The 11706-nt window shown below is 38.6% G+C and overlaps 1 protein-coding gene across 1 annotated transcript in view; it reads left to right on the top strand.

Annotated features, from left to right (window-relative positions):
- RFX4 (regulatory factor X, 4 (influences HLA class II expression)) overlaps positions 1 to 11706 on the top strand; it is a 77609-nt gene that overhangs the window by 46809 nt on the left and 19094 nt on the right. The window contains exons 13-14 of the mRNA XM_010076004.1: positions 6173 to 6292; positions 7571 to 7732. Coding sequence (XP_010074306.1) covers positions 6173 to 6292; positions 7571 to 7732 — 282 coding nt within the window. The remainder of the gene's footprint in view (positions 1 to 6172; positions 6293 to 7570; positions 7733 to 11706) is intronic.

Genomic DNA, 11706 nt, shown 5'->3' with positions numbered 1-11706 from the left:
GCAGGAATGTTTGAAAATGGACTGCTGTGTGATGAGTGTGAACATTTGCAGTCCCTTGGGACCAGATGTGGCATGCGGGATGGTTTTTATAAATGCACATTTGTCCGAATATGTTAGTAGAAGGTTAATAATGAATTTATGAAGGCACTGCATAGAACAACTGTAAGGTTTTCTGCCAGCTGAGGTTTGATGTCCTTTATGCTTTTAGAACCATCTAATAGCATAAATTGAGATACCATTAGAGATAGGCACAATATGATCTGTATTTATATTTTAATCTGGAACTACTTCCATTGGCTTCCCAGTGTGAAGAGTTTTCCAAATAGGTACTACTGAGTCACCATTAGGCATCAGGATAGTGAGCATCCCCAAGCTGATAATGCTTTTCATCTGCTAGCTTGTGTTCTCAGCACCAGTATCCTAGTCACATCTATTTTCCACCTCCTCTAGAATTTATTTTCTCCCTGAGTTGCTAGAGCTTTTCTTTTGTTGTGGGCATAAAAGTAGCTGATATTGCTTAACAGTATACTTTCTCCCAGTGTTCAAAAATCCCTTTACGTGAATGTTGAATAAATTCTGAATTTTGTTTTCTAGCACTTTGGTTTGCTATACTTCTCTCTGAAGACATAATCCCAACCCATGAAACACATCACTACCCAACAAATGAAAAAACACCCTGTGTTAGTGCAGTGCTGAGGTCACACTGTTACAAGTCTTGAAATGCTGACATTAAAGTGCCCCCAAGGATACATTATTGCTACTGAGTTGCACATTACAACATTATTTTTATTCCTCTTCAGGGTATGTTTGTAACCTGATCAAACATTCTCTGTTTCAAAGCATCAGTCGTGAAAGCATGTTCAGTCAAATGGGGATTCCCCAAATAGTTATTAGACCACCAGTTGTCTGGACAGTGTGTGCAGTGATCCTCAGCTGTGATTTCTTACTTATTAGCAGAAACAACTATAAACTTGCCATGTAGCAAGTAGATGAGAAGATTGAGAATTATTTGTTGGTTCAGGTTTGGGACCCACCATGATACAATATATCAGGTCTACCAAAATAATTTACCTGTTGTCTTTGTTATAAACTTGGCTCTTGAATTTCTCATCTTTGAGAACTTCAACAGCTAAGCTAAATTTGTAGGATTTAGGGTGGTTTTTTTGTCTTTTTAGTTCACTGAGTATATCTGTGTGTACAAGTGCATGATTCTTCTTATATGAACACACACCTTTGAACATTAATTTGATAGGTTTATATGTAACCACAGTCAGGGAAAGAATGTACTGGTCATAGCTGATGTGTTTTTCATGGGCATGTGGTGTTATAGTTAGAATTGGATCAATAACTGCTTTTCAATTTCACAGCCAAAGCAAGGGTTTTTTTAAAAATACATTGTCATGCTTGGTGTGAACCTGAGATAGTTTGGGATTTTCATCAAACTCACTAATACTTTTTTTAAAAAAGTAAAATCAACTAGAATTATTTTGTATCTGCCACATTTTTGTGCTTAGAACACAGTTGCCTGCCTCAGCAGTCTTGAAGCAGTATTGATCACTGCCAGAACAAGATCTCTAACCAAAGGGCTGGAGGATTTGTCCTGTGGGAGAGTTTTCTCATCTTTTCTGTTGAAGCTGTTTCACTTTGTACAAACCACATAACCATTTGGTGAGCTGCAGAGGTCTCCAGCCTGCTAGGTGACAAACGTCCGTTCAGTCCCTGGTCTAACCCTTATTTATACCGGATGGAGTTTTCCCTGCTCAGGTGCAAGTCCAGTAGAGGCAGGAGGAGATCTGAGCCTTCAGGTTTCCAAAGGGGAGAATGATACCAAAATCATATCCTCATCCGATCAGGCAGAAGCCTGGGCTATCCTGCTTTGTTTCCCTCAAAATCTCCCAAATGTTATTTAGCCACAGACACAGATTTATAATAATTTGTATTAATGATGCTACTCTTTCACTGGAAGGCTATTTGACACATTGTTTGTAAATTAGAGTTGAGCAAGTTCCAAAAGAATAACCAAATGAATTTAAAAAACTCTGAGCTAGATGGCAGAAATTCTTCTGCACTTAATTTAACACAGTTCCTTGTAGCTTTTCAGAATAATGTATGCATTTAAGTGAATTCTATGGACATAAGCAAAGACTGATTTACTATTTTAAATATTTACATTAATATACCTTTGTTCTTAACTTAGATAAAAAGTTTTGCATTTTTACTGCTATGGAAGCTATTTCAGTTGACTGATTTTTAATTATTTTTTCCACTTCAATCAATATATAGGCTCAGATGCTCACAGTGTGGTTTTGTTTTTTGTTTTTTGTTGTTTTTTTTTTAAGTAAAATAATGTCTTCAATGGTGGGATCTTTACTAGATACAGGACTGTATATTTTATCTTTGAAATATATGATACAGAAATCTGATTGGAGGAAGCTGGAATACCTAGCAGTGGACTGTCTAGTACAGAGAATTGATTCTGCAAAGCTTCTAAGCATGGTGGCATGGGCAGTTTCAAATAATCCCTGGCAGAAAAAAAGCTCCTCTCTCTTGATCCCTCTCCCTCTTTCTCTCTGCCTCCCTCCCTCCCTCCTTCCTCTCTATGCATATCAAAGGCACAGTTGGTGGCAGTGTTTGGGTAATGCATCCAGTGTATAAAGTAACTAATTAGTAATAGCAGCTCCACGATTCTCTCCAGATCTGGAAATCTCACTGTTGTTTTGCTCCTTACAGGTAACTGCTGTATCAGTTAATAGCTGCTGACACTTACTGTACATTAGCTGGGTAATCATTGCCATGATTTCTGTTAACTCCCGAAAATTAGAGCCAAATACTATTTATTACTGTAACTACAGTCTCTTGAATTACTTCTTACCTCTTCCTAAAGGAGTGGATGGTCTACCAACCACAGCTGGATCATTTTCAGTATTTAAAGGTATTCTTGAAAGAACCAAACGGTTTCATGTGAAAAACAGTAGCTTGCAAACGCAGAATAAATTATTGCACATCATGCTGAATAGCTATTCACTGTGTAGCTGAAATGCATGCCCTGTTATTGGTTTCTCTCTATAGCTTACAATTCATTCGACTCATTTAAAAATGTAAAAATATTGCATTCATTCAGTACCAGAAACTTGTTTGTCTAGTGTCTTTCACGCAAATTCTGGGCTCAAAAACTCTATACAGAGTTTAAAAATACACAGTGGGTGAAATAATAGGAGAGGAAGAGAGAAATTCAAAAGAGTGACAAGGGCGCTGGAGTGTTTTTAAATGCTGCATTCAGTATTGCCAACTCCAAGTCTTCAATATAAACCATTAGACCCCCCCAAAACAAAGACTTTTTCAAAAATAACAAATCTTGGGCTCTTGTTTACTTGCTAGCATTTTGGTGTTTAGGATTCACACTTCCAAACATTTTTATGAATCTACAAGCAACTTTCTGTGATTTGTTTTTTAAATTAAAGCTGAGCAGAGATTTTGATGGAAAATGCTAAATACCCTAAGCTTTATGCCACCAGATGAATTTTGCCAGTATTTAGGCCTGATTTTCTTACCTTGAAATACTTAGCAGTAGCAACTGCACTAAAGTCAGTAGAAATTTTTGACTGAAAAGCTGTAGCCAGAAGAAGAGCAAGCATTTTGTGGAGATTCTTGATAGCCTATGTTTCCACTGGGGAAATCCTAGGTCAGTAACAAGGTGAGCAGCCATGTCTACTGCCTTTATTGTACTGCTAAATGAATGAAATAGGATTTTATTTAACAGGACTTTTAGCCCAAAAGATTTCTAAAACAATATCTCTGCAGTAGCTGAGTGAAGATTGCCACTATTTACTCTCGCAAGGCTGAGGAAACCTCTTACCATTTTACTTATTTATCTAAGCAGATACATGAATGCTTCAGGTTTACCAACAGCCAAAGATTTCCTCCAGCAAAGGTGTTGCAATCATGTATGTCTTTTTTTTGTGTTGCCTTGCCCAAGAACACAAAGGCGCATGTTCACCTCCCAGTGTGTGTTCAGCTCCTATCAGTGAGGACAGAAGCCATGCAGGCATGGAGTGAGAGAATGAAACACAAAGACCATCCAGGTCACAAAGAAAAAAGAATGTGCTCAGAGTCGCTTTGAAAGCTGAATTGCCAGCTAGAATTGTATAAGGATATAGGGTCTTTCAAACCACTTCTTCTGTACTTCAACAGTATGTTTTACTAGAGAAGTTGGAGTAGGGGTAGTTATGCTTTGTTGTGGTAAAAGCTAGTATCCCAAGATAAACCTAACTTTCTTGTGATGAAAGCAGTCATTATGAAAGCTGACTGAACTTGAAACTTGTTGCACCTTTTGCATCTTTTCCCCATGGAAGTATTTTTCCTCAAAATATAGTAATGGAATTTTGAAAGGAACACATCTATATGAGGCTTTTTGTTTGTTTGTTTGGCAGTAGCTGATCTCTGTTTCCCTCTCAGCTGATGACCTTTCTCTGGTTTAAACCAGCTGCTGGACTGGCTATTATTTTAACATGACTGGATTTGTGCTTGCCAGAGTTATTTAAAGACTTATATGAATATGTTTTAAGTTTTCCATGCAAGTCTAAATAAACATAGGAGCCTTTAAAAAAAACCCATTGTACAATCAAATCCTGCCTGGAGCTATTACAGATACTCTGTGTCATGGAGTCTATTGCATAAACTGACCAAACTCCATCTTGATACTTATCATTCTTCCCCTAGAGATGAATGTTATTCCTTTCAGGAGGACACTACACAATGTCTTAGCTCTGATGCTTTGCTCCTCTAATTTCCCCCTGAAATGCATCTATGGTGTCTTCTTACACATCAATTTTTGTGGCTATGTGTGCTCTAGGGCAAACATTTCTTCACCATCCCCGACATGTATCCTTTTTTATAAATGATGGGAAGCAACTCACTTCCTTTCTGCAAAAAGAAGCCAGCCGTGCATTTTCAGTCATTTAAAACCAATTATCCACTCCCTGCATCCTCCTGGTAATCTTCTCCACACCAGTTTCAACTTGTACTGTTTTTTCTTGAGCATGGTTCACTAGAGTTATATGCAACATTCTAAGTGAGGTTTCACCAGTGCCTTGTGCAATAGTATTAATACTTCTGTTTCTACAGAGGAAGTATATAAACCAGAGGATGATATAAATATCTAAGGGCAGAACTTCTTACAGTGTGCTATTAAATTTCATTTCCATTACTCCAGTTCATAGCATCATCCAGTCCTTCCTCATAACCACATTAGCAAGTTCTCCATCTGTACTCAAATCTTACTTGAGGTTTTGTGGCAGATAGCTATCCATATAATCTCCTTTTACTGGTAATTTTCAAAGTGTTTTTCGACTCCATCCCCCACATTTTCTTTTGTCTATACTCTTCCTTTAAGTCCTTTAGTCCTTTAGCCCTTAAGTTTTTCACATTCCTGTAATGGCAGCTAAGAGATGGTATCCATGGCATCTTCAGAGGTAAGCATAACAGCCCAAATGTTGTCCCACTGATATGATTCAAACCGATAATTAGGAAAAGACAATGTAGTAGAAGTATGACAGAGCAAACCTTTGGCACAAGTCTTTCCCTTGAAGACATCCACAATTGCTGTTAATGTGTCTATGTCTGGGAGTTAATGGACGTCTCCTGCAGTCCAGGCGATGCTCTGGAGATATACCCTCAGGAGATTTGGAAGATTGTTTCTACCTTCTTACTGATTAGTCTCTCATCTCTTTTTCTAGTGACACAGGTAATTCAGAAAATTCATACCAGGACGTGTCGCTAAGGCAGCCAATTCAGGATTCTACTTCTGACAGAAACTGATATCTGGTCCTTTAGATAAAAGGACACAATTCCCCTGTAGTGTAATTATCTCAATTGTTTGATGGTAACGTAGGAGAAGAAAACTCTGTCAAGTCCCAGCTCTCAGTTAGGCAGCCTCCTTGCACCCTGAACCACAATAATTGGTCATATAAGCCTGTAAAAATCCAGGCGTGAACAGTTTCTTAGTCCCCAGTTTTACTTTGACCTCTCTTACCTTGAGTAAGTGATACCTCAGGGTCAGTAGTATATGCAGGCAGTCCTACTCAGTAATGTTTGTGTTGAATACCGTAATCATTGGTTTAATGAGTGTATTGAGACAGTCAATGGCTTTTTTGTTTGCTCACTCTGTTAACAGGGTCTTTTCACCTTATTCACTTGATGTTCGATGACTATGTATTGTACCTGCTAGAATCACTCCATTGTCAGGAAAGAGCTAATGAGCTAATGAGGGCAATGAAAGGAGAAGGAAGCACAGGTGAGTTTGTTCTTTTATTCATCTTTTGTTGTTTTATTCCACCGGATTCACTGTTTTCTATGTTAGGACATTTCTTTATCCTCATCTAACCCAGTGAGGCCTATATAGGAGCAAAGTGTTTTTCAGTTCCCTAAGTCATTTGTGAGGGGGGGCATCCCTGGTTAATACATTCTGAAAGAGGCCCACCTGCTTCATGATGTAATTCCGGATGTCTGAAGCCCTATTCCTAAGCACACAACTTGGTGTTTTCATAAAAGGATTTGTACTGAACCTTTTACCTTAGTTAATCTAAGCCACCCAGTCTTGATTCTTGATTCTCTCTTTCTCATGCTGGTTTAACACTAAAGAAATTCACTGATTTCACTGGATTTGTACCAGCTGAATAAGAGGGAGAGATGGGAGAAGTCAGCAAAGGCAAAAAACAAAGCTATTGTTTCTGGTATACTTGTGTTATGAGTGCCTGTACAGAAGCAGATTCTGAGTCCTGCTCCACTAAACTGCTTTGCCAGAACAGAAGCAAGTGGAGATTGCATTTAGTCTCTCTGCTCAGGGCAGTCCCTTGTAATGAGGGGTCCTCAGTGATCCTTCCTTGCCTCTTCCATTACATTTGTCAAGTTAAAACCCTCTGTAACTTTCGGAAAGTTCCATTCTTCATTTTAGCTGTGGCTTAGTTTGCCACCCTGTAGATTTAAAGGAAGAAAAACACTTTAGTGATTAGGGTAATATCTTCTATGTGTTGAAATATCTAGATTTAATTTTTTGCCCTGCTATAGCTTCTTGGTTTTTTGACAAACAAGTTGCTTATCTTCACATCCTTTCCACATACCTTTAGCAGCTAGAACTATTTAGAGTGACATCCTCTTTAGTCAATTAAGAAAGAAGGTAATGACCAAAAGCCACTGGAATCCCCTGGAGATTCCTGTTTCTTTCCAGTGTCTCTAGAAGGAGCAGGAGTGCCTGACTCAGACTGGACTCCTAATTTTAGGTATCTAATAGTATACTACAAGAATATAAGCCTTAAGCTGTCTGTGCGTCAGTTGCCTATTTATAGAACAGGAAAAATAGCACCTTCCTTTATCAGGTCTTATGAAGGTACACTGAAGGTTGTAATGCTCAATGTTACGGAAGTACTTTATTCAAAATTTGTGATTTTGTGATTACGCATTTCTTGAAATACAGCCTACGGAACTTAACTGCTTGCATTACATTTTTTTAGTTTCTCTATGTTCCTTGACTCCACCATTAACTATGTTTGATTATTTTTCTCTCATCCTACAGCAGAAATACGAGAAGAAATTATTCTGAGTGAACCAGCTCCTCCAACTCCCTCCCCAGTGCCATTCTCCCCAGCTAAATCTGCCACCTCAGTGGAAGTGCCCTCTGCCCCCTCGCCTGTCAGCAATCAGTCCCCAGAGTACGGTGGCATAGCGGCTACAACAGGTAGGTAGGCTTATGGCATCTGGATCTTCTCTAAGATGGTTTTTGCACTTGGTCACCTGAAATTGGGCCTGAGAACATGATGTGCTGGCTTTCAAGAGATGAGAAGAATTCCCAAACAGAAATCTGTTTAAAGTATCAGTTATACCTTCTCACTGTATCCAAGCATGATGTGCAGTCCAACAGGAAAAAGATGTGACTGGAGTCCAAAGGCCTAACAAGGACATCACAGACCTGAGCATATCAGAATCTGTTCAGCAGCTGAGGCCTTCAGAAGAGCAGACCTGTCACTTTATTTCTAAACAGTTTTAAAAATCAGTCCAATTTTTTGTAGTTCTAACAATGCCCGAAAATAATTAATTATGAATATAGCACCTTTGAGCATCTTCAATGACTTTGAGGACAATCAGTCTCCCTGAAAAATTGTATATACTTCAAGGGAACGTGCCAGATATTTTAAGGTTTGGTGAGGTTTTCAAAATCCTGAACCACTTAATTCCTAGTGAATAAAATGGGAATTGGATATCTTTAAACATATTTGAGCCCCAAATATGTTTAAATAGCTATGCAAGTTTCTCTTGGGAATGTTTTACACATTGCTGATAACTTTCAACTTTCACTATTAGAGACTAGGAATTACATGTCTGAAGCCTATTTTCAGTTACATGCTCTGTTATGGCAACTCATGAGGTTGTATTCTGGTGGGCCTACAGATTAAAAATCTGTGCTTAAAGGTATTCATTTTGTGGGCAGGATTATCAGAAAACAAGAAGCACAAAACTGGCTTCTTGTTTGGTCTATATAAATGGGTAATCATCCCCTGTACTCTAATGTAAAACTCACTCATTACCTTTTGGATGTGGGGAGGACAGTCTGTCTGTATGATCAAAAGACAGTGTTTAACTCATGTAAAAAAAAGGCAAAAATGTGAACGACTTTCAGAAGGCAGTTCCAGGCAGTGAAATTGCAGCTTTACTGCTCCTTGGTGAGATGGGTGTATAATCAGAATGTGGAAACCATCACTTTTGTGATGTACTAGAAAAGTTACAAAACCTTCTTGAAAGAATGTCAGAAAGTGATGATTTACCACACTGGAGAATTTGGCAGTGGCTAAAGGGATAATAAATCTTTCTGACAAATGTTTTCCATGTTTGCAAAGGCGCCACAGGGAAGCACAATGCATAGTTGTGGTGGAAAGAGATTTAAGAACATTTGTTCCTACATCGAAATTTAAGGTTTTCTCACTGTTGGAGACAATACCTTATTTAGGAGGGAAATAGGATGGTATTACCCCCAGAATGGTTAGACAAGAGACACATGATTCCTGGACATGGCAGGTGAGCACTCTGCTTTGGATCAGGCAGTGCTGGAGGTGGTGTATATGCTTGTGGTGGGTTAACCTTGGCTGGACGCCAGGTGCCCACCAAGCTGCTCTATAGGTGACCACCAAGCCACTCTATCACTGCCCTCTTCAGCAGGACAAGGGGGAAGAAAATAATATGGAAAAAACTTGTGGGTCAAGATAAAGGCAGTTAATAAAGCAAAAAGCCAAGGCCGCATGCGGAAGCAAAGGAAAACAAAATATTTTATTCTCTACTTCCTATCAGCAAGCAATGTCCAGCCACTTCCCAGGAAGCAGGACTTCAGTACATGTAGTGGTTACTCCAGGAGACAAACGTCACATTAACAAATGCCCCCTTCCTCCTTTCTCTTAGCTTTTATTGCTGAGCAGACATCATATGGTATGGGTCAGCTGCCCTTGCTATATTCCCTGCCAAGATCTTGCCCACCCCCAGCCTACTTCAGGGGCAATGCTGGGGAGACAGCCTTAATGATATGTGAGTACTGCTAAGCAGTAGACAAAACACTGGTGTTATCAACACCTTTCTAGCTACCAATTCAACACACAGCACTATGAGGGCTGCTGTGGGGAAAATTAACTCCACCCCAGCCAGACCCAATACAATGCTTGAGTCTTGAAATATTGATTGGGTGGGTAACTTGCTCTGTAGACATTATGACCCAATGGAATAATTGTGATGTTATAACCAGAACTTAGTATGATGCAGAACTGTACCCAGAAATGAAAGAATGAAAAGTAGGGAACTGTATGCTCTCCAGTGGCTTTGACAGGAATGGAGATTGAGGGACTTGTGTTTAGGCTGCAGAGACTGTAACTCTGTGTGACCACCATACCTATTAATCCAAAGCTTATTCCTTATTTGTATAAGAGCCTTCTTGTCAGTTATCTGAGCTTCCACCTTCAGCTTATTTGACTTAGGTACTTGACTTAGGCGCAGATCTGGGCAGGCCTGGGAACTGCATGGATCTTACATATTCCTCCTGAATCCTACCAGTAATACAAGGGAATGGACTCACACAAACATTACAAACACAATTCCTTTTTGTTTTCATTTTGCTTATTATTTTATTATACTCTGTTTTATTCTCTCACTCTGATTTTTTTATGTCCTTGTCAGGCCAAGGTCTGCTAGTGTGAAGTCTTAAGCCAGAAACAGGATAATTTGGGAAGAATGGTTGAAGGACCTGCTCCCACAGTACAGGCAGTAGAACTTGACAAAACACTGGTTTTGTTTGTTCCCATAGCAAACTTTTTAGGCAAGAAAGCTATTTCTGATTATTTTAGCTCTCTGTTTTTTTCCAGCTTTTAATTTTTAGATTGTTTTGAAAACTTTGGTTGGTTGAATTGGATTTTATTCTTATGGTTTGGTGCAGTATCACTTTTGCAAGTGTGAAAATAATTTTTGGCTAGCACAAGCGAAATTTGTCAATGCAAGTAGCGGTCTGGTTAAGATTAAATATGTGGCTATTTCCTGGTCTTTATTTGGTCAATTAGTAATACCTCCATTTCCCACGTTCATCACATAGATGAACTGATCACCTTTTTAGTTTGCTATTACACCATGGAATGCAGGGTTCATTCATGTAAAGTAATACAAAATAACAACCATGTTTCAGCTATAGGAAATTGCTATACTTTATAATAGGAGTGCTGAAAATGTATTACATATAATCAAACTGTTCCATATACAGATTTGTGGCATTAATATATAGAATATTTTGAAACAGGAACCTCAGTTCTGGAGAGATATATTTAAAGTACCCTCTATTGGTTTTCTTATGTGTCCTTTATGAGGTAAATGTAAAGGTCTGCAAATGCTTTGCAAATCTTGAGAACTAGTTCCGTTGGTTACCACTAGCTCTCAGTTCCCCAGTTTGAGGCATCATTAACTCCTTCTTGCTTGTGTCATTAGCAATAAAAGTTAACTATTAAACTTTCATTTTAACCTTTTTGCCTTCAGTCAGTGGTCAGCACAAAACCACCAAATTAAACTGTTGCAATTACATGATACTGAGCAAAAGAAATTTAAATCCTATATATAGCATTCTGTGGTAGAACATCTGGCATGGCTCAGCTAACACTTTATTTAAAACTTTTTGTTAAGTTACTAGACATTTAAAAGGATAATTAGTCTCCATCCTTTCTAAATCACAAAGGCCAGATTAATGATTGTTCAAACTGCAACAATGTTGTAATAAAAGTGATAGCTATATGGCTGACCATGCTATTATTCTCTCTTAAAGCCCCTCTTAAAGCTGTGATTACTCATTTGCTAATGCAGTGGTTTTCAGACAACCCAAAATGAACGCTGAATTGTAAGTAGTTCCTAATACATTAGTAAGCTCATCCGTGCAGTTTACTCTTTAGTTCCAATAAATGTATGTGTAAAATAAATCTTCAGGTCAGCAATGGTCATTTAAGGTCGCTGTTCTTCCAACTCTAAGCTAGTTCTGGGAATCTGGTTCAGGAGATACTTGCACAGAGCTACCCCCTCTCATATTTGTGTGTGTGAGTAGAACAAAGTTCTGTTTTTTTCCTAAAGCTTCAGGTCCTGGACTCATATGAGTATATGGGAACATCAGCTCTTGTTCAACAGTCAGAGTTTAGTTCTCAT

This window comes from Pterocles gutturalis, unplaced genomic scaffold (assembly GCF_000699245.1).
Source record: "Pterocles gutturalis isolate BGI_N339 unplaced genomic scaffold, ASM69924v1 scaffold8263, whole genome shotgun sequence".
Lineage (NCBI taxonomy): Eukaryota > Metazoa > Chordata > Aves > Pterocliformes > Pteroclidae > Pterocles > Pterocles gutturalis.
Note: the sequence above shows the minus strand (reverse complement) of the source record. Positions and strands in the feature narration are given on the sequence as shown.